The sequence below is a fragment of the Lipotes vexillifer genome, unplaced genomic scaffold, assembly GCF_000442215.2.
Source record: "Lipotes vexillifer unplaced genomic scaffold, Lipotes_vexillifer_v1.1 scaffold155, whole genome shotgun sequence".
Taxonomy (NCBI): Eukaryota; Metazoa; Chordata; class Mammalia; order Artiodactyla; family Lipotidae; genus Lipotes; species Lipotes vexillifer.
The window spans coordinates 794,797-819,101 of NW_006779813.1; the positions used below are offsets into that span (position 1 = coordinate 794,797).

At 39.6% G+C, this 24,305-nt stretch overlaps 1 protein-coding gene across 1 annotated transcript in view; it reads left to right on the plus strand.

Annotated features, from left to right (window-relative positions):
* AHI1 (Abelson helper integration site 1) overlaps window positions 1-24,305 on the plus strand; it is a 195,445-nt gene that overhangs the window by 140,382 nt on the left and 30,758 nt on the right. Inside the window, exons 23-24 of the mRNA XM_007452996.1 lie at window positions 12,062-12,224; window positions 15,577-15,677. Of these exons, the coding sequence (XP_007453058.1) occupies window positions 12,062-12,224; window positions 15,577-15,677 (264 nt within the window). The remainder of the gene's footprint in view (window positions 1-12,061; window positions 12,225-15,576; window positions 15,678-24,305) is intronic.

Below are 24,305 nucleotides of genomic sequence, written 5' to 3' on the forward strand. Positions count from 1 at the left end.
AGCAAACCCTATAGACAGACATGTTATTTCCCAGTTTTTCCTTTTAATTTTTTGGTCAGTTCCTTGTCATAACACGTATCACCACCTAAGTTGCCACTGATTTTTTCTGACGAATGCTCGAGGGATATGGCTGTTGAAACAGCTGACTCTGATTCACATCAAATGAAGACAAGCCCTGAGAATGGAGCTTTTCAGGGCCTGCCACCTAGGTCATATAGTGGCACTTCTCTGGAGATGGGGATTTATAGGCACTCTGAACCTGTTCTGCCCTCTCCAGTGACTGCTGACCTGATAGTTTTACAGTTAACCATGGTTGTCAGTCTGTTTTTAAAGCAACCGTGGGGCTGGCAAGAGAGTAATGGAAATAGGGCAGGTTAAAATTCCACAAAACTTGATGTTTTTTACCAAGATCCAACTGTTTTTCTTGAATACATGCTCTTTGGATTATTGCAGTCCTTTGGCTAATTTTTCAAGTTCTTAAAAGTTGATTTTGGCAGTTTTGCCAGTTTTCTTGATTTTATGGAAGAGCCAATTTTCATTACTCTCCCATTCCAGAAGTGCTTCCCCCCTACTCATTTGTTCTTAAGCTCAGTGTTTTCCAGTTGCTTCTTTACAATTCTATTTGCTGATTTCTCTTTTGCCATTTGAAATACTGTTTGGTAGGTTTGTTTTTTTTTTTGCGGTACACGGGCCTCTCACTGTTGTGGCCTCTCCCGTTGCGAAGCGCAGGCTCAGCGGCCATGGCTCACGGGCCCAGCCGCTCCGCGGCATGTGGGATCTTCCCAGACTGGGGCACGAACCCGCGTCCCCTGCATCGGCAGGCAGACTCTCAACCACTGCGCCACCAGGGAAGCCCTGTTTGGTAGGTTTTAGAGCCCCTTACTTGACCATCTACACCTCTGTATGTATCATAATTATATTTATATACTAAAATAGAGACGTTTTCCATCAAGCTTCTTCATTATCCTTCTATTATATTCTTGTCTTCTTCCTCACTAAACCAAATACTCACATGTGTGTACATGAGCTTTTCCCAGAATATTTGGATTGATATTAGAATTAGAAATAGACAAGCCTCAGTGTTTTAAATAAGATGAGCAGTTAATTATTGATGTCTTACTATCAGCAGCCTAAAAAGCTTTTCTCTTTCCATTTAAATTTATTACTCAAGATTCCTTCACAGAGCCTTTCCAAATTAACAATGCCTAGTCATTTCAATATAAGTGTAAATATAAACTATAGTGATCAGATGGACACACCTGTTAGTATACATACGTCTGCCGTCACTTTGGCCTAATTTCAGTTTACCATATAACTTCCCAGTTTGATGGCCTCAACAAATTGTGACTGAGAAGATAATATGAAGAAAAGCGCTTTGATGATATTCTTCCGGTGCCTTCTGTAATAGAAATACCAAGTCTTAAAGATCCTTCTTTTGGCATAAATCTTAGCGAAAGTTATAAGCAGTGAACCAAGCAGACTTATGTTTACTTGGTTCCACGAAGGCCTCTAACTTCAAACTTAAATATGTAGGTTTAGTGATTAAGAGCATAGATTTAGGAGAAAAGCAAACCTTCTAACATCTAGAATCTGCCAAACTGTGCGATTTAGACAAGTAATAATTCTTTCAGTTTATAATTAAGGAAACAAAGGCATGATAAATACTAAATAGGGTGTTTATGAACATATGTGTGAACGTGTGTATGTACACAAATATATATGTGTGTGTATATTTGTGTGTATGTACAGATACACACATGCATATGTATATAGTGTAAAATGCTTAATGCATGCCTGACACATAACAAGCATTAAATAATTGGTAGATACATATATTTCTAGTTACATCTAGAGAGATAAACAGACATATCTATAGCATAGCAGATTATTAAATAATAACAGTAGATATACGTTGCTGAGAAAAAAATAAACTGAGATTTATATACTTGTTTTAGAATGAGTGAATTAAACTTTCAGGATAAGAATTTTTAAGTATATAATATTTGAAATGGTATGTTTTTCTTAACTATGTCTTCAGCAGCTTCAAGTCAAGAACTTTATGCTGCATTTCTTTATATTTCCCATACTATGTACAGTGCTATATATATAGCACACACCTAAGGTATTTATTATATAAATGAGTTACTAGTTAATTCATCTTTTTAGAAATTGTTTATAAATTATGGGAATTCCCTGGCGGTCCAGCGGTTAGGACTCTGCGCTTTCACTGCCAAGGGCGCGTGTTCAATCCCTGTTCAGGGAACTAAGATCCCACAAGCTACATGGTGCATCGAGGAAAAAAAAAGAAAGAAAAGAAATTATTTATAAATTTAATGAATTCTGTTAATAAGTGTCCTTAGGGGTGCTTTTAAGTAGTTATCAAAAATATCAAGTACTGTAACTCTTTGCACTTATAGTTGGTGCCCAGGAAATCCTGAAGATGCCATTAAGCATTAAAACGATTTAATTTCATTCTCAAAAGGTTTGTCTCCAGACCTTACATTGTTTTTGCGGTACGCGGGCCTCTCACTGTTGTGGCCTCTCCTGTTGCAGAGCACAGGCTCCGGACGCACAGGCTCAGCGGCCATGGCTCACGGGCCCAGCCGCTCCGCGGCATGTGGGATCTTCCCGTACTGGGGCACGAACCCGTGTCCCCTCCATCGTTAGGCGGACTCTCAACCACTGCGCCACCAGGGAAGCCCCAGACCTTATGTTATTTTTCAATGATAAGTCTGTTATCTCTGTTATGTGTATTTAAGCGCAGAGAAATGCACCCATACCTCACTCTCCAAGAAAAATGGAAATGTAGCTCATACAAACATTTTTTAGCTCCTGTAGGTACCTATTCAGTTTTAGAATAGGCTTTTCCAAACTAGTTTTGCAACAATACAAGTCTATTTGAAGACCCTTGTATAACTTACTTATCTATCTATATGTTTATTTTTATTTATTTATTTATTTTTGGCTGTGTTGGGTCTTTGTTGCTGCACATGGGGTTTCTCTAGTTACAGCGATTGGGGGCTACTCTTCATTGCAGTGCACGGGCTTCTCGTTGCAGTGGCTTCTTTTGTTGCGGAGCATGGGCTCTACGCACAGGGGCTCAGTAGTTGTGGCTCACGGGCTTAGTTGCTCTGTGGCCTGTGGGATATTCCCGGACCAGGGATCAAACCCATGTCCCCTGTACTGGCAGGTGGATTCTTAACCACTGCACCACCAGGGAAGTCCCTATATGTTTACTTTTAAATTTTTTATCCTTTATATATTCATGTGTTTATATCCTTAACAAACTTGAATCAATAAGTTTTATTTTAGTATTTATAAATTTGTATGTTTATGTATTTTTTAAAAAAATTTGTACTAACTCTCATAACAATATGGCAACAGAAAGGACCTGGCCAGGAAAGTAGCATCTAAGGAAAATAGAAACAAGTTATAAATGCAACAGGGTAAAAAAAAGAATATTCCATTTATCATAAGGGATATATTTCTGTATATAATCTCTATAAACCACTGCTTTGAACTGTGAAGTATAAAATTTATAATTACGAAAACTGTGTATAAACTGAATAATATGTTGTTTGCAGTTACTTGAATTTATTTTTGTTTAAAACTGTCTTCAACTGATTCTTTTTTTACTGATTTTACATTTACTCATAGCTCATGGTTTGCTAAGAGAATTTAAAGAAATTTATTATACTTTTCTGAAGTAATTCATAAATTATTATTTTAATATTCAATATCAGCATACACCCTAGTACTCTTTATTGGCAGTTTAAAAGTAGAGAAACAGCAGAGGAACTTGTACAAATACTAAAGGTATCCCGTTTTTAAAAAGGGCCACCAGACCAAAAACAATGAAACATAAAACGGAATATCCCAAGGACAGGAACTGTGTTCACTTCTGTCTCCTCAGCCTATAAGAGTACCTCAGACACAATATGTATCTAATAATTATTGCTAGATAAACAGATTTAATCTTTCAATTTTTGCTTGTTTTTCTATTTTAAAAATTTTGCTAATCCTTAAGAGGTGGTAGGGGAACCTAAGGAATGTTTACTATAACTCCTAGTTGCAGTTTGAGCATGAGCTTGTTGAAAAAAATGATGAAGTAGGTGTTATATTACTCAGATCTGGACCTAGTTAGCATTTCAGTGCTGCAAGGGAAACTAAGAAACATAAGTAAAATAGGAAAGGAGGAACAGGTTTACGTTTTTAAGTTTTGCCCGTTAACAATTTGTTATAAGATTTGGTTTTATATTTTAAATTATGTTTCTTAACCATTCAGTCACATAGTTGATATGTGCAGAAAATAAATGTACATGTTTCATAAAGTAGGTCATCGAAATAAAGTTAATTAGACCTTAAGGTACATCAGAATCACCTGCAGCCTTGTTAAAACAGATTACTGGGCCCATCCCCAGAATATTTCAGTTGGTCTGGAATGGGGCCCAAGAATTTGCATTTCTAACCAGTTTCCAGGTAATGTTACCACTGCTAATCTAGAGACCACACTTTGAGCACCCATGTCTAAACCAATGATTCATAATTCTCCTTTTGCTATTCCTCCCAAGAAAAATAATTAAAGTACACTATCATCTTTCTTCAGTAACAAAAAAAAAAAAAAAAAAATCTGTAGTCCAGTCTATAAAGGTCTTCATCATTCTCTTGATTTTTTTTGTTTTTTTAGGAAATAACCAATACAAAGATACATTTTAGAGCCTTTTTCAATGAAGCACTAATGATTCACTGTAACAAAGTATGTGAATTGTGATTTCCAGTAAGAAGAGGTTTAATTAATACCAGTCATCATATAAAATGAGTAGCTTTATTTGTGAAGTCCAAAAGTTCAATCATTCCTATTCGTCAAAGAAGAAAGAAGTATTTCTAACCAGTAAATTCCAAAGAAATGCTTTATCACTGTTCTTCTTTAATTATGACTAAGAGGCTTTTCCTGTGTAGTACTGCAGCAAACAAACAAGCTTTTCTAATCCATGTATGATCACAAATAATCAGGCACACTGTTATCCAACAAATTAATATTCTGAATTTACGTTAAAATTTGTGAATGCCATTCTTTTGGAATAGTTATTTGAATACCTGATATGATAGAATTTTTAAGCTGGAAGGGATACCACCTAGCATCTGGTCCAAACCCCTTAGTTTACAGACATCCAGCTTGAGTGTTTTATATGTTTTAGCCTTGGAGGCCCAGGCAGGACTGGAAACTCACTGTCTTGATTCCTAGTTTCGTGTTTTTTTCCATTACCCTTAGTAGTTACTTTACCAGAAGGTATTTGGAATTAAATATTTTCAAATATTTGTTTGATGAAGTGTTTAAGGTTCATATATACTAGCATTATGTAGCAGGATAGAACAGATAGTTTGTCTGGTACAGAGACGATAAACTTTGTGCAATTATTTACTTTCTTTATCTCTGTTTTCTTAATCTATTATTATCCAGATAAGATCAGTTAAAAATAACAGGACCTTAGTTTTTTTTAATGAATATCTTTAGAGTTGTCTTTCTTAGTGTTCATGGAAATAATTATAAGAGACTGTATATATTTCTACCACATGGTGCTAGAAGTAGGGTTATATGTTTTTCCATTCTTCTTATGAAATAAAATGTAGTCCCAGTGTCACTATTAGTAAAGGAGTCATTTGAATGTTTAGTAATGTACTTCTGTACAATTCAGAATTTGTTGTTAAATTTGATTTTCTACTACGTTTTTTTATCTGCTCTTTTTTTCTATTTTAGTAATAAAGACCCAACATTGCTCGACAGAATTGAGAAATGAGACTTTCCTAAAGCTTATTTTATTTCACTTGTTAAATATTACTGGGGGACAGCAGGCAGGCACAGCCAGGGAAGGGGCTGGTGGAGGTGGGGAGACCATGCCCAGCATAGCTCATGGGCCAGTGCAGTGATGCTCAGGCACATGGTGGTTGGAGACTGGGAGGGGGGCAAGATGTACCTACCCATGAATTATGCCAACGACGCCTTCCTGGAGGATTACATGCCTGCCATCTTCAACTGCTACACAGTCAGTGTCACCTTAGGGGACAATTAGTGCCTCTTGGTTCTCTATGACACGGCCAAACAGAAAGACTAAGAGCAGACAAGAAGACTGTGATCATCTGAGGCTTTTATCTTATCCAATGACTGATGTCCTCCCTGTATGCTTCTCTGTGGTAAATGTAGCCTCGTTTCAAAATGTGAAAGAGGAGTGGGTAACAGAACTTAAAGAATACACACGAAATATATCTGTTGTATTAATAGGAACTCAGATCTCCGAGGTGACCCCAAAACTATAGCAAGACTGAAAGATATGGGTGGAAACTAGCAAAAGAAATGAGAGCAAGGACTTCCCTGGTGGTGCAGTGGTTAAGAATCCGCCTGCCAATGCAGGAGACACGGGTTCAAGCCCTGGTCCAGGAAGACCCCACATGCCTCAGAGCAACTAAGCCCAAGCACCACAACTACTGGGCCTGCGCTCTACAGCCCGCGCGCCACAACTACTGCAATCCACGCGCCTAGAGCCCATGCTCCACAGCAAGAGGAGCCACCGCAATGAGAAGCCTGCACACCACAACAAAGAGTAGCCCCCACTCACCACAACTAGAGAAAACCTGCGCACAGCAACGAAGACCCAATGCAGCCAAAAATAAATAAATAAATTTATTTCTTTAAAAAAATTTAAAAAAAAAAGAAATGGGAGCATGCTGCTCTGTGGAATGTTCACCTTTAGTCCATCAGGGATTGAAGTGTTTGGTGAGGCTATCACAGCCATTTTAACTCCAAAGAAACACACAGTTAAAAAAAAAATAGGATCAAGATGTATAAACTGTTGATTGATTACATGAGAAACATCTCCAGTGGCCAAGAAAACGGTCCATTTCTCTCAGAAAGCGTATGAAATGCTACAGCTATACCCAGACCTCTTATAAATAATGAAGCAGTTTAAAACTTGAAAGAGATTTTTTAAAAACCCTGCCATCAGGATTCAATAAAATTCATTAAGGATGTTTCTCCAAGGTCGAAAAAGCAGCAAATACATCTGAAGCCACAATCTATTCTAAATAACTTTATTTCAGCTAGAAAGTACAATCTCTCTGGGCTTTCATAGTTTAAAAAGCTACAGTCACACCATGTTGTTAACTATGTGGAAAACAGTGCTATAAATATAACTGCCTGGCTCAGACCATCCATACTTCTGCATAGTCCTTATGGAATCTGCACAAAGAAGCATCTTCTCCCTTTGCTCCAATTAATTGTTCTTGTATGTAAGTTGCTTTCTCTTTTAGTATATCCAGAGTGTTGAAACAACAAGGCCAACCACGTAGCCAAAGGTCACTCCAAGCCTACAAGAGATGGGCCATCCCTGAGGGGAACATGTATAAGATCAAAAAAGAACAAAAGTTTTATTACACTTGAGCCAGAAGTTAAGTGTAACCTAAATATTTCTATATTAAAGCTTGATGTGCTTTCTTTAAGAATACCAGAAGTGTAATAAAGTCATAATTGCACTTATTATGAAAACTGAAAATATATACATTTTAGTTAATGTGCATTAAATACCTGTAACAGGAGTTCTGACAAAAAAATAAAATAAAATAATTACTAAGACATTTCTTTTTGTTTCACCTTATGTTAATTGGTAATAATCCTGCCAATAACCATAAGAAGTACCCTTAATAACTCGTTGGCTGAGTACTGATCTGCACCTACATGGGGTTAAACTCCATAAGGAAAGAACCATCAGAAATTAGTAGCCTACACAACAGAATGGGAATAATTCACAGTCCTGCCAGCCAGAATGGAGAAACCTCCTAATAATGTGGGGCATCAGGGGGAATTATCAGGAGAATCATATCTTAGTAGTGGAGTTTATTGAGTCCTAAAGTCTTCCTGCATCTGCTCTAACACAACTTAAAAGCAAACCTGGAAGGGGTCAAACTGATCTCAAGTAACTACATGCCAGAAAAACATCCAATACTCTTTAAAGGAATACAAAAAATCTAGTACTAACGAAAGTAAACTTCATATGTATTAGTTTTCTGGGGCTGTCCTATCAAATTACCACAAACATGGTGTGGCTTAAAACAACAGAAATGTATTCTTTCACTGTTCTGGAGGGCAGAATTCTGAAATCAAGTTAAGCAAGTAGGAAGCAGAGGGAAGGGGGTGGGATCCAGATGCTTCATTGGCTGCAGGCCGGCACAAAGAAGTTCCCCGACAATTACGGAGCCAGCAGAAGCAGCAGAAGCCGTGTTGGAGGAGAAAGTGCTCAAGTGTATGACTTATTCAGCACAGCTTGTTGAATGACTTGGGGTCATTATGAATATTGATTTTTGGATTGCATCACAGATAACATTGCAAGGAACATCTGCTGCTGCTGAGCAGTACAGTGGTTAATGTTCCTTCGGTACGGTGGTTTCAAGAACCACTGAGAATTCTAGAGAGACAACTGTAATAATGAAAAATCTCTCAGAAGATAATGCAAAAAGAAATTCCCCTAAATGTCTTATAACAGCCTGGCAGACTCTGCTTAAACCAAGAAATAGTATCTGGCAAGCACTGCTATGAAGACCGAAAACTATGTCAAAAAAAAAAAAAAGCTTGCCAGTGGCACTTCCACCATGAATGATTGTGCCCAAGCAACTCGGCAAGCTTTGAGAAAAGGAAGGAACCCTGTTTCAAATATGTGAATAGTGGTCAAATGTGACCAAGTGGATTTTGTGGAACATTTTATTTCCCAGACCTACAATTACCAACATGGGCACATGGGCACATATTTTTAAACTTACGTCTAAAAAGAAAGATTACTGAAAGATTTCATAACCGCCCTGTCAGCTCAAGATCTGGATCATAGTACTGAGGATGTTCTGTCATACCCACGTGCCAGACCACCATGTGCACAGAAGGGTACATTACTTCTCAAGAGAATGGTCAAAACAGATTTTCTGTGACAAAACCTACCAGAATAAGGGGAAAATAGAAATGGTATTAATTCAAAACAAACCTCTGCATGGGACTGTGTCTTCCAACACTTGGGGAATAAAGCTCCCAATGGAGCTTTACTTTATCCTAAAATAGCGAGATGACAATGAAATCTAATTGGAGACAGGGAAGACGTGACTTATGCAAAATCCACTACCAAAATAAAACAAGCAGAGTTTACTGTGTGTACTGTGATGCTCAGAAGAGAGTAATGGTCTTCAAATGATGAGAACATTTTGATAAAAACACACACTGGAATACCAGCAGATTCTCATGAGCCGTGTGGATTTTGTCACGTGTCTTCAGTATGATGAGAGAATGGTCACAGCTCCACTGCCGCCAACCTGTGGGCTGTTGGCACGTGAAACACGCTGACTCCTCATTGTGAAGCTGTTTTGTGCCTAAATGTCAGTAATGGTGTGATGGTGACAAAGCAAGACTGCTTTGGGGGGTGTAGTCTCCCTCCTAAGGATGGTAGTTGTGGAGTTTGGTGTCAAGGACATTATTTCTACGTCAGGAGATAGCATTATGAGAGTGTAGAACACAGTACTGTAAGCCAGGAAGGACCTAAGATGGATGCAAATGAGGCATTGTCCATTTGCAGTAGCGTAAGAGGCTGGTAACACGTGATTCACCTGACACCATCAGGTTGTGAGGCTGTATTATGTATTGGTCTGACAGGTCTGCTGTAACAAAATACCACAGACCGGGTGACTTAAACAACAGAAGTTTATTTGCTCACAGTTCTGGAGGCTGGAAGTCCAAGATCAAGTATCCGGCCAGGTTGGTTCCTTCTGAGGCCTCCCTCCTTGCCATGCAGACAGTCACCTTCTCGCTGTGTCCTCAAGCGGCCTTTTTCTCTGTGCACGTATGCTCCTGGTATCTCTTCCTCTTTTTATAGGAACACCAGGATGAAGAACAGTGGGAACAAATCCCCACGCAGGTTCTCGGACTGGGTTTCAGGTGTCGGGAAAGGGGCGCAGTGGGGCCTGCAGGTGACCCAGGGGAGCTAATCTTCTCAGCACATCCAGCTGCCCAAGTTCTGCTGTCCAAAAATGTGTCTTATCTTTCATGAGTGATTAGGATCTCCTGTCCCTCCTCCCTTCCTCTCTGCTGCTTCTTTCCCATGTTTGATCCTAGGTAAAGATGGCCTATAAATGTATTTCATTTAAAAAAAAAAAAAAGTGAAAGAAAAAAACCACGAGTTTAAATCCTGATTCTACCACTTAGTAGTTTACTTTAGACAAGTTACTAGATTTCTCTGTGTATCAAATTTCTCATTTGTAAAATTGAAATAAGAATTTCTGCCTTCACAGGATTGTCACAAAGGTTGAGTAAGATAACTCACATAAGCAACTAGCAAGGGACCCAGAACATGGCAGGCGCTCAGAACATTTTTATTGGCTTTCCTGTTCTGTGATAGTGCCATGCAGGAGAATACAGGAGAAGAGGTTTGGAGAAGGAAGAATGCAGGGGAAAAGTTAAAAGTTCCACTTTTACATAAGTGAGTTGGCATCAGTATACTGAGAGTTACAAAAGATTTGTAAATTTTAAACAGCGTCCTGCATAGCACGTTGTAAACTAGGGGCTGTGCTAAGCAATGCAATAAGAATTGTATTTTTACCACTTAAATTAAATTATCATTACTGCCCTTATATTGTATAGTGACAGCAGTTAATTCCAGATTTATCCATTAAAGTCTTCTGGTTAATGTGTTAATAAAGATTTTAAATTAATTTCAAGGCACCACAAAGAGTTTTGAGAACTGTTATGGAATTCCTTGCTTCCCGTTGCCCATATTCTGAGTCTGAACCTTTCAGCGTGTGTGATCTGGTGCCTACTGACTCTTGAAGCCTCAGCTTCTCCCACCTTCTATCTAGACTCTCTAATGCCAGGCTCCCACTATATTGAGCTATTTGGGATTTCTCTTCCCTGGACTCTCATACATGGGGTGCAGTCTGCCTGAGACACACTTTCCATCTCTTCAGCTGGCTATTTCCTGATTATCCTTCATTCACCTGCAAGGCCTAAGCAAGGTACCCCTTCTAGAAATTATCCTGTTTATCACTGTATGTTCAGTCCCTAACACAGTACCAGGTACATTAGGATTTCAGTAAATACTTAAGTGAATAAATCAGTACTCAGCCTAAATGCAGAGGACTGCAATGATAATTTTCCATTACGTACGTAGTTGTATAACCTGTAAAATTTCAAATTCCATTTACATAGGAAAACAAGTAGATGTAGTTTATTCTTTAGTGTATGTATTATGTCCTACTTTATACACTGCACGTCTAAAGTGGGTTGAGGCCTGCTTCCTTCTTGTAACTGCTGTAAGGGATTTGTAGATTCCTGCACAGGCATTCATTTTGAGTTTGGTTTTTCAGAAGAAAAAATACATATAGTGACTACTGTAACAAAACAGAGAAAGGATTCTCATAGAAGGGTTTTTCCTCTTAAGTTTGTATAAGCTTATAAAGGTATTTTTAAAGTAGGGGAAGATTTAGATTAGTCATATAAAATACCCCCAAAATGGTATTTGTATAGAAATACATCTCAAAAAGAGACATTAACAATAAACCCAAGTGATCACAATGAAATTATGTAAACCGGTTGTTCCATTGAATTTTTCCTTTTTGTAAAAGTGTCGACGTTCTGGAGAAGTTGTTTTTTTTTTTTTTTTTTCAGATGTGTCTGCTTAGCACAGGGAATGGGACCAAAGGTAGAATGAAACAATTTTAAGAAAGTGAATGATGTGTGAGCTTTTTTTTATTTGCCTCAGAAGTAATTTACTTTAAAAAAAATTAACATCTGCTATTTTGAAGCTAATCTTAGTGTATTGAATGATCTTAACCATTTCTCAATCCCACAGTCTTTTATCTTGCTTCTCCTGCTGTGTTCCCACCACCCCTGATCCCATTAGCAAACCTTGAGACAGCCTCAGACTCACCAAAGTACTGCTTTGGTTTCAGCTGCTCTTCTGCAAGAGGAAGTGAATGTTGGGGGTTTTCTCTGTGGTACAGTTGTGATAAAGCTGTGGTGGTCTTATCTCTCTCTTAGGTAGTGGCCCTTTATGACTACACAGCGAATCGATCAGATGAACTAACCATCCATCGCGGAGACATTATCCGAGTGTTTTTCAAAGATAATGAAGACTGGTGGTATGGCAGCAGAGGAAAGGGACAGGAAGGTTATTTTCCAGCTAATCATGTGGCTAGTGAAAGTAAGTTTTATGCTCCCTTCCTGGTTTACTAATATGGTATAACTGATAGTCCAAGATTTTATCATTTTCTACGCTTTAACTTGCTGTCTTCTTACTTTTGCATACATTTACCGATGGGTATTGCTCTTCATTCTCATGTTGCAAAAGAATAAAAGGGGAGGGGGGCACTAGTACACTCAAAAGCTATTACATTCTGAGATTGGAATATCTACTTCATGGACTTCCCATCCCAGGGGACCTGCCCATCTAGCTACCACCCTCCTTCAGCCCCTTTTCCCCGCCACCTGATGCTCACACACTGACGTCACCTCTCCTCTCGCCGCAGAGACTCCTCAGTTGACAGGCACCTAAGAACCTCTAGCTCCCAACTCCCATTCTTTTTACCTTGTATCCCCAGGCCTAGCTGGTACCTGCTCAAAGAAAACTGCAATAGATTGTTCCATTCTCAAGTAAATTAAGCCCTCATTTGTGAAAGGAAAAAGAAAGGAGCTGGAGAAGAAATTCTAAATCTGAGTTTCTGAAAGCTGCAGATTTGCTTCCAGGCCTTGAGAGGAGAAAACAGAACTAACACAAAGAGTTTGAAAATAAAAGAGTTCAAAGCCTGAAGAAAGGGGAGGAGTATAGCAGTGCTTCTTCAGAGGAACGCTTCGCTTCCCATCAGCCGTTAACTTGGTGTGTGTAGGAGAAGCACGATGCCCAGCGGTCAGGAGAACTGACTGCTAATCCTAGCTTGACAACTAACAGTGATATGCCTCCGTTTCCTCCCATGGAACGAGGGAGCTGAGCTCCATCATCTCTAAGCTTTCTTCCAGAAACACTAAAACTGTCTAGTTCCGATTTAAAAATATAGTAGAAGCAGCCTTGAGAACACGCTACATTTTGAATGTTTATTGTTAAGTCTTTTGTTTCTGCAAAGTAATTATTATAAGTAGTAGTTGGTTTTCAGGCTAGTCTCTGAAACCCCATTCAACCCAAACTATGGTTGAACAAAAATACGATTGATTTCTAACCTAAGTTCTGAACTTTGAAGGGAAAAGAGATGAAGAAAAGGAGAAAGAATTTCTTCCATGAATCCTGGGTGCTGGGCCAGGCCCAGATAAAATTATTTCTCTTGGGCCACCTTCCAGGTCTGCACCCGGCCCTTCCCAGGGCTCCCTCCCCAAGAGCTCTAGCTCTCACTGCAGCTCCTTCCCCAGCTTATCTGCCTCTTTCAGCATACTCCTCCCCTCCAAAGCGCTAAGTGTCTCGAAAATTACCCACTTCTTTCTCTCTCATAACAAAATTCTTAATTTCCTCTGTGCCATGGTTTTATTCTCTGAGCAGTAAATGACTAATAGCTCTTAAACTCTATCTGAGGTATAGTTTTGTGTTTAAAGGAGGATGCAGACTGGAGAAAAGTTAAGGCAGTGTGGAAGGAAGAAATTTGGGGACAGGTTAATTCCCAGTCATCTCCCGTAAACTCAGCACTTCTCACTTGCAGGTCATCTCAGATATCCAGGCTGCTTCCCTCCCCTCCCAGTGACGGCTTCTCTCAGGACCAGCAGCTGGAGTTCTGCAGCAGTAGCTTCTGTTTTTAAATCAAGAGCTGCCTGCACAGTCTTAGTCACTCTGGAGTATATCTGTCATTTTAACTAGATATTACAATCTGTTGTTTCTTTCAGATACAAGCGGAAACTTGACAGTATAAAAAGATTGTGTATTTCCAGGCAACATGGTGTTATGTGCTAACTTTAGAATCTAGTTAGTTTGCAGAAATTACCTCTTAGGCTTGCAAATATTGAGAGGCTATAGATGTTTGATCCACCGGGGATTAAAGATTCAATAAAATTTGGTTTTCTTCCATAAGTACCAAAGTGGGACTTCTGAAGCATACTGCAGTGACCATGGTTGGTGGCCAAGTACAGAAATCAATTCCGTGTCTCAGGCGGTGGCCATCCTTCAGTTGCCGTAACTCCTTACTGTACCCCAGAATAATTGATGGTTTCTTTTGGCATCAGAAAAAGCTTTTGCAAAAGCCAGAACAAACAAAAATTTTTCAGAAAACCTGAGAATACGATCGAATTCTCAGTTCATCAGGGGTTCTTTTCCTCTCCTTTTATCCTACTTTTTTACCTGAATTTAACAAAAACTCACCTTCCCAGTTTTAACATTAGAGAAAAAATGACTGTCAGCAGCATATTCCGCTCTGAAAATAGTAGGAGAAATTGTCCTTTATCTTTATCTGAAGCCAGATATGCAAAGCAAATGATCTAAGGGACTGTGTGTGTGTATATTGTGTACATACTATACATACATACATGATCTCTATCAACTGTTCAGTTGAAAGCCATGTCCTTTAAGAGAATGGCCCAATAGAAGACATTGGTACCCTGTTATCACAAAGGACATTCCCTTTGTATCTTAAGCCACTGGAAAGGAAAACTTGGTCAATTTCCTTAATCACATCTAACATTTCCAGTAAGAGATAAAGAAACCCAATGATAAAGTCCGCCCACACACAAAGCCTATTAATGTAGCTTATAATTTTGATCAGGTGTATTTTATCACTTTCTCTCAATTCAGAGTTGCCCAAGTCATTTAACCAAAACAGATTTCCTTTTTAACCCTTTAAAATTCCCACATAACTTTTTAGATTCAACACCACGTGTAGATTAAGTAGATTATACAGATTATAATCTTATAAGAATCTTAGATCCAACACTGAGTGGATCCTGTGTCATGTATAGTCCCAGGCCTGTGCTTACTTGTTTCATACCATCTTCACAAATTATCCTTTATCCACACCTCCACCTGGCAAAATCCTCCCTATTTTTCAGTCTGACACACCTACCACTTTTTCCGTTAAGCATTTGCTATCCCCACATCAGAACTTGTCTTTGTTATTATCTCTCTTCAGAATAATGTCACAGTCTGTTTTATATTACAGTTAATTGTGAACATATCTGTCTCTGACCAGATTGTAAGCTCCTCGAGAGCAAAGACTGTCTTTGGTCATCTTCGTATCTCCTCCAGCGGTACCTAGCTGATGACCCTGCATATAGCAGGTTCTTGGTAAATGTGTATTAAGATAAAATAAGCATCTGCATGACCACATACATAGTAAGTGAAAATGACACTTTCTGCATTTCTGAAATCCTGCTGATCAAAACTTGCCAGTCATATGTTGTGTTCTTTGGATAAGGAATGTGTAAGACTACAAATCGCCTTAACAATAAGTTCTGGGTAGCTTACTGTTACACCAAGGAAGTGTGAATATCAGTGTGTTTAGTTTCCTGTCTGCCCCCCATTGCTGTTTTGCCCCGTGGAACGGTGCTCCTCGATTTGATTGCATGAATTCTTTGTTCAATTCCAGCACTCTATCGAGAACAGCCTCCAGAGGTAAAGGAGCGATCCCCTCCTTTAACCCCTAAGGAAAAAGCCAAAATGGAAAAAGCTTTTTCAGCTCCACAAAAGGTAAATGTTTGTAAGACGATGTATTCCATGTACTTTGATTTTCACTCTCTCTGGATGAAATATTACTTTATTTTTCATGTTTATATCCTTCATTGTTTACATTATTACTTCTTCTAATATTGGCACCAACATTTTGAAATATATAAGGCAAATATTATTATAGCCATTTTCCAGATAAGGAAACTGAGGAGGCTCAGAGAGATTAAAATAAACCCCAAGTCACAGCCCAAGTGATGGGACAAGAACCCAAAGTAGAACTTGTGACTTTAAGTGTGACGCTATTTCCACTCTCCACGTTTCTGTAACTGTGATACTGACACTGTCTTCAGCCCCACCTGAAGGGTCCACATTTATGCTAACAATGACTGGGGCTCATAGACTAAAGATGTCCTATCTTCCTGGATCATTCCTCTTACTTGCTAGGAATTTTAAATGCTTTCAGGTTAAAATAAATACAGATCTGTTATTAGCCAGAGAAATGTCATGTTTTTTTACCCTGTGCCATCAGCTCCCTCAAGGATATCAGGCAGAATTCTGATGTTGGTAGTGCTTTGGTAGAACAGTTTATAAGCACTGTACCACCATATATATTACCTTATTTAACTTATTTTATTATGTGACATTAGCTCTTGCCTTAGACTGAATAACTTCAGTTCTATTTGACTCCATAAACCAGCAGGCATTTATTTATTTATTTATTTATTTATTTATTTATTTATATTATTTGTTTATTTATTTATTTATAACAAATACCATGTCGTTATAGAGTTTTTTGACAGTTGAACCAGTCATGTATCATCCTGCCATTCATTCTGTGTTTGCTGAGTGCTTACTTCCATGCTAAGCACACTATTAGTCCTCACTGAAACAAGACTGAGTAGTCAGTGCACCTGCCCTTGAGTAGCCTACAGGCTGGTAGGTGAGACTCCTACAAGCAGGTGATTCCAGCAGACTATGGTAGGAACTGTCATGAAGATCTGTGCATGATGCTTTGGACACACACAGGAAGAAACACTCTAAATCTTCTCCGGGGAGTCCAGGAAGAGTTCCCAGAGGAGGTCAGGCTTGAGCTGAGGCTTATAGGATGAAAAAGTATGTGTTAGGTAGATGATCATAGGAAAAAACATTCTAGCAAAGGGAATAAGTTGAGTAAGGTGTGGTATAGTGTGGTTGTGTTTGGGGAGCATGGGGTCTGATGGAAAGAAGGATAAGAGAAATACAGGAGCCAGGCCTAGTGTGCTCTGCTCGGATGCTTAGACTGTAGCCTTCAGAGAGAGGGGATCCCCGGAGAAGGTAGCCCGGGGAGTGACATGTACAGATTTACAGGATGAAAATACCATTCTAGTGGTAGCACAGTGGTTGAATTAGAGGTAGCTGAGACCTGGGGCAGGGAAATTGGTTAGGAATCCATTGAAATAAAATGCAAAAGCCTGAACTAGTGCAGATGTGGAGGATAGGGGTCATAAGGTAAAACTGACAGGATTTTGTGATTGATTGGATGCGATTAGTGAAGTTGGAATCTAGGCTTGTGCTAAGGGCCCTGACTTTATTATACAACTGCCTGGATATGGTACCACAGAAATAACAAAAGAACAAGGAAGATTTGGGGAGATAGAGACAGGGAATGGTGGGAGTAGGATGTCATGAGTTGTTTTAGATATCTTGATTTGTTAGTGGTGTCTGTAGGGCTCCCAGGTAGAAACATTCACTAGGGGGCCAGAAATTCAGGATTGGAATTTGAGAGAACATAGGGCTTCAGAATACAATGGGAGGAGTTAATGTATCCATTGTATTATATCTGGAAAGTTGAAGCTTGTAATGAAGGAGATAGCACAGGAGAAAGAGTTCTGAGAGGAGGCGGCCAAGGACAGATTCCAGTGGAACACTTACTGGTATTCAATATCTAAGGGTCAGATGAAGGGAAGAAGATTAAGAAAGAGTAATCAGGGCTTCCCTGGTGGCGCAGTGGTTGGGAGTCCGCCTGCCGATGCAGGGGACACAGGTTCGTGCCCCGGTCCGGGAAGATCCCACATGCCGCGGAGCGGCTGGGCCCGTGAGCCATGGCCGCTGAGCCTGCGCGTCCAGAGCCTGTGCTCCACAACGGGAGAGGCCACAACAGTGAGAGGCCCGCGTACCGCAAAAAAAAAAAAAAAAAAAAAAAAAAAAAAAAAAAGAAAGAGTAATCAAGGCGGAAGGAAAGAAGTGGCCTGGAAGCCAGGGGAAAATAGAGGTTCAAGGAGGGTACAGACAGGAGTGTCAGAAACAGGCAGTTAGTTAGGGTCTCAGCATGTGGACATCAGGAGGATCCTGACACCTTTGCGCTAGAGTCATGGATTCATACTAGTAGGAGGATCGAAGAGTAGAATGGGCCTCAGCAAGTGAACTCGTGGAAGTCATTCCCAGAGCCTCTTCACTTGAAGGAAAAAAAAAAAAGTCAAGCAGTGGCTGGAGGGAGACCTGGTTCCAGGAATGACTTTTTAAATATTGGAATGATGTAAAATGATACCCTAAGGAGTCAAAGCCGGTAGGACAGGTTTAGGTTGAAGGTAGATAAAGAAAGCACACATGGATCTTAGAGAAAGCAGGAGCTTTTTATTGGGAAGACAGGTTGATAGATTAGTCTTGGCTTAGAGCAGTGGTTCTCCACTGGGGGTGATTTTGTCGCGCAGGAGACATTTGACAATGCCTGGAGAAATTTTTGCAGATATCTGCAAGGAGAGGGGTACTACTGGCATCTAATGGGTAGAGGTCACAGATGTTGCTAAACGTCCTAGAATGCCCAGGACAGCCCCCTCAGTGAAGGATTGGATTGTCTGGCTGTGCTGAGCATAGAGCATCACCCCCCCCTCCACCGAGACAGGTAAATGTGGAAGAGGATGCAGGTAAGTTGATAGCGTGGAAGTCTCGAAATTGAGGATATCTTCATGTTCTCCAAAACTGAAAGGAGGGTCCGCTTCAAATGTGAGGGTCGCAGGAGTGAGATAGGAACAAGAGTAGTGACTGTTAGAAAACCTGTAAGGACAGCAGGAGCAGGGGCTCATGTGGGACATATAAGGAGATTCCTGAGTAGTTCTGGGAGCTGCTATTTGGATGCCATAAAAATCCAGGTGACGTCATTCTGGATTGACTGTGCAGTTGGGTTTTTTCTCAGTAGCGCTTAGCATCTGGGGCCTAGCAGTGGAGAAGGCAGATTTAGTCGGACGCATAACTGGAGCTGTTGTGGGGGGGTGATGGGGAAGAAGAGGATAAGAGGCTCAGTGACACTGGTCAGACAAGGCACTGGAGTGACACACCATGGAGGGTCACCCGGACCAGAAAGGACCTGCAATCGGGAGAAGACGGGCAGACTTAGAAAGCAGGGTTCTCTGCAAGCTTGCAGCAAGCCACCCACGCCCAAGTGGCAGCAGGCAAGTGTCAAACAGGAAAGCAGTTAACAAACTGGAGCTACGGCCTGTAAAGCCAGATAAAGCTAGACGGGCTTCAGCTCCTTAAGTCATACCATTAACTTAAACCTAATTTTTTGGAGAAGAGGAGCCATGGTTACCTTCCCATCTGTGAGAAGATACCGATGTACTGTGCAGATCAAGCAGGCAGGAACTCATTAAAGGACTTCGTAAGCCAACTTTTCACGACGGTGTGAACTGCTGCAGTGGGGGCTCGCCCGTAATTCCAGGTTTTTCTCCCACTAGCTGAAAATAAAGTGGTTTATTTGCTTGGTTCCAAAAAAAAAAAATTCTGTAAAGCCAGAAATTCTTTCACTTATTTAATATTACATATCAGATGTCAAACAACCCAAAGTTATGGTAAATCCACAGAGTTGTGTATAAGACCTGGGGTGAAATCAAAGGACGTGTTATTAGAATTGAGCTGGTCAAGGAATTAGGACCCAGACTATCAGGCAGGTTGTTCTCTTGGATATTAAAATTCGAGGATGGTTGCAAGAGTTGGGATGAAGAGGACACAGGTGAACCAGGAGCTGAAGTTCTTAATTCTTGTATTAGAGCAGATGTGTCAACCTTGGCTTCACATTGAAGTCACATGAGAAATTTTTTAAAATAAATAAATAAATGCCTGTCTCCACACCCACAAATTGATTTAAGTGGGTTGGAATGGGACCTTGGTATGGGTAGATTGCAAAAGCTTTCCAGGTGATTGTAATGTACAGCCAGCATTGAGAACCATTGTGTTAGAGTGACCACAAGGTCCAAAGGTAACAACTGCAAAGATAAATAGAGGGTGTTATAGCCAATGTCAAGGCACCCAAGGAGGAGCGCTCTTTAAGTGTAATAGCCTAAAATCAGCAGCAGAGAGCTAAGAGGAGGCCAGTATTAATTCCAGCCCCCGTGGTTCACAGTTGGGTTATGTGTGAATGAACAGCTTACGCTGCAAAGAACTGAAGCAAAAACAGTTCTTGGTAAAACTCCAGTTCCAAATCCAGCAAGGATTTATGGTGATGGTTGCCTGTAACAGTATGGGACTACAAGAGATACAGTTGAAAGGACTGGCATGAAATGTGGCTGTGGGCAAATGTTGCATGTATATTAGTATCCATTGTTTGGAATTCACCAGATTTAAGAACTTAGGAAGTTGCTAATATAAATTTAACCTAAAGACATATAATGCAATGAAGGCATTTATAACATCGGCATAGAGTCGTTGTGACAGCTAACAAGATTTGTAGTCTATGTCAGGAACTGTGTGAGATGCTACGAAAGACACAACCTTTACTTGTAGTGGCTTACTGGCTTACTGGTATTCCCAACTCTGCATCATGCTGACCTTTGAAATTAGGGTTACCTACCCCCCACCTTTGTATGTTCCTGTCCAACAGCCTTGAGCTCATTCTGCCTCAGCCAGAGGAGATATAAGGAACTCTGTCAGTGTCTTTCTGGCTGCCTCTTCCTGACACGCCTGTGTTCCTATGGATGGAAACCTCTTACCTGCTTCTAAGACTCCCCCGTTCTCACTGCCTGTGCCACTGCTCTACTTAGCAGAACTCGCTGCATCATAGTCTTAGTTTAGACTGGAATCGATTTTTTAATTCTCTGTGCCTTTTCTTCTCACAGACTGACCTCCATGCTTGAAATAGACCTTTATATTCATATTCCAACAGACAGTTCTTCAGATATCCAACTTGACCCTTGAGGTCTGCTTCAGGCTATCCCACTGCTTCCCAAACCCTAATTCTAATAGATCTCAAAGAACTTGTAGATATGCAAGTAAAACATTTAAAAACATAAAATAGGTAAAGCAAGGAAGTTGCAGAGGATAAGAATACATTTAGGGAAGGAAGTAGAAAAGTTCTTATGGAGAAGATGGAACTCGAATAAGGCTTTAAGTTTTAAGATGCAAGGATTTCTTTTGTTGAAGAACATGATTTGATCTGCTTTATCTGAATCCATGTGTTAAAATAGAATCTTACATATATGTATTTAACTTTACATGTATAGTTAGACAGTGTTTTACTTCCCTGTGGGAGAAAGTGTAAAGAATGACCTACACGTACGTAAGAAGTCCCTGGGAAACGTTAATGTCATCCCAGGTAACCAAAATGCCTTGGGTACACTCTGAGTCATGACACAAACAGCCAGTCCTTGAGAAATGTGTAACTGGGCTTCCTTAGCACCTGGCATAGTTGTATTTCTTCAGTTTAGTTTCTTTATCAGAATATGTTATGGTTTGATTTTTATCAAGATCCTGCCTTATAAACCTACCACAAATTCTATCAGATGTTTAATTTCACGTGCAAGTTTTATTTTTATTATCATATATAAGGGTTTTTTTTTTTTAAAAAAAAAAAAAGGGCATGAAAAGTGATCTGTGATAAGTGACTAGAATTGGGGCGTGGGAAGGGTGGGTCCTAAGTTCCTAGAATTATAAAATTGATGACATGGAAGGAACCTTAGAGATCAACCCTGGTGATTCTAGTCAACTCCTTCACTTTGTAGATGAGGAAATCAGGGTAGATCCAGGAAGGTTATAAGGGGTTTGTTCAGAATGACCCTCCTGGTTGGAGCTCGGCCTCCGTGCTCTCAGGCCGGTGCCCTTTTTCCTCTACCACCTAGTCAGCAACACAGGTAGACAGCTGTTACCTGCACAGCCAGCCACGTTTTGCTTTTTTACCTCCCTGTTTTATGTTTGTTTCATTGTACCCTTTCTTCATGTGGAGGTCTTTAGAATTGTATTGTCTATACTTCTTAAGGGAAAAAGGAAAGAAACCTCCTCAGTAGTTTTTTTTTTCTTTTTTAAGTTATTTCTATTCAAACTATAGAATAAGAAGTAAAATTATACCTTTTGGCAGCTGCTGAATCTCCTAAGTCCTTCCAAGTGGAACACACCTGTTCTGTCGCTAAATGTACCGGGTACCTTCTAACATTTCGTCTGGGTCATTGAAGTGTTAGCGGGTGATGGCAGCGTTTGACTTCTCCACTGCCAGAGGAGGGGACGGGCCTTGTTCGTTACTCTCCACAATTGGCTAGAGAATCCCCAGACAAATTAACCTGTACCACAGGGGTATAGGAGAACGTTTTCCTCAAGCTCATTCCAGAACATTTTTATCACAGTGTGCTGTAAATTTGCATCTCTTAAAAGGAAGAAAATTGCTGCTATCAGGGAGGAAAGAAACTCAGAAGGTTTGGGAAAAAAGAAGTGCTGACAGTCTTAGTTTATTTGTGTTTGTATCATGGACCATTTCTTTTTTAGGCTCTTTATTTTTGATAGCCTAAGGATTAATCTGTAGCATTCATTTATTTGGGGAGGAAAATTCTCGTTAAAGTTCCTTGTATAAAAATTTTAATTAATTTGAGGATTTACACTATAAAAGTAATATATTTTTTTTCCTTCATTGGAGTATAATTGCTTTACAATGGTGTGTTAGTTTCTGCTTTGTAACAAAGTGAATCAGTTATACATATACATTATGTCCCCATATCTCCTCCCTCTTGCGTCTCCCTCCCACCCTCCCTATCCCACCCCTCTAGGTGGTCACAAAGCACCGAGCTGATCTCCCTGTGCTATGCGGCTGCTTCCCACTAGCTATCTGTTTTACATTTGGTAGTGTATATATGTCCATGCCACTCTCTAACTTCGTGCCAGTTTACCCTTCCCCCTCCCCACATCCTCAAGTCCATTCTCTACATCTGTGTCTTTATTCCTGTCCTGCCCCTAGGTTCTTCAGAACCATTTTTTTTGTTGTTTTTTAGATTCCATATATATGGGTTAGCATATGGTATTTGTTCTTTTCTTTCTGACTTACTTCACTCTGTATGACAGTCTCTCTAGGTCCATCCACTTCACTGCACATCACTCAATTTTGTTTCTTTTTATGGCTGAGTAATATTCCATTGTATATATGTGCCACATCTTCTTTATCCATTCATCTGTCGATGGACACTTAAGTTGCTTCCATGTTCTGGCTATTGTAAATAGAGCTGCAATGAACATTGTGGTTCATGACTCTTTTTGAATTATGGTCTTCTCAGGGTATATGCCCAGGAGTGGGATTGCTGGGTCATATGGTAGTTCTATTTTTAGTTTTTTAAGGAACCTCCATACTGTTCTCCATAGTGGCTGTATCAGTTTACATTCCCACCAACAGTGCAAGAGGGTTCCCTTTTCTCCACACCCTCTCCAGCATTTATTGTTTGTAGATTTTTTGATGATGGCCATTCTGACTGGTGTGAGGTGATACCTCATTGTAGTTTTGATTTGCATTTCTCTAATGATTAGTGATGTTGAGCATTCTTTCATGTGTTTGTTGGCAATCTGTAGATCTTCTTTGGAGAAATGTCTATTTAGGTCTTCTGCCCATTTTTGGATTGGGTTGTTTGTGTTTTTGATATTGAGCTGCATGAGCTACTTGTAAATTTCGAAGATCAATCCTTTGTCGGTGGCTTCATTTGCAAGTATTTTCTCCCATTCTGAGGATTGTCTTTTCATCTTGTTTATGGTGTCCTTTGCTGTGCAAAAGCTTTTAAGTTTCATTAGGTCCCATTGCTTTATTTTTGTTTTTATTTCCATTTCTCTAGGTAAAAGTAATATACTTTTATATTACTTTTATATATTATACTTTTTTATATTTTATATACTTTTATATTACTTTTATATATTTTAAAACTCATAGTTTTAAAAATCAAAACAATAAAGAATAGTGTAAATGAAAAATAAAACTCCTCTGTCCTGCTACTAATCATGTTTATTCTGTTTCTTGCATCTCCTGTTAAAAATGTTGTCTGCATATGTATACATACATGTCTATTCATGTCTGTTCTTTGTTTTGATGAAACTGTGATCATACTTAATATTTTTATTTCGCCAATACATCTTGGACATCTTTTTTTAATCTTTTGAAGTATAGTTGACATACAATATTAGTTTCAGGTGTGCAACATAGTGATTCAGCATTTAATAAATACATTATGATCACCACAGTAAACCTAGTAGCCATCTGTCACTATACAAAATTATTACAGTGTTATTGACTGTATTTCTTATGCTGTATATCACATCCCTGTAACTTATTTATTTCATAACTGGAAGTTTGTACCTCTTAATCCCCTTCACCTATTTCGCCCAATCCCTCATTCCCCTCCCCACTGGCAATCACCAGTTTGTTCTCTGTATCTATGA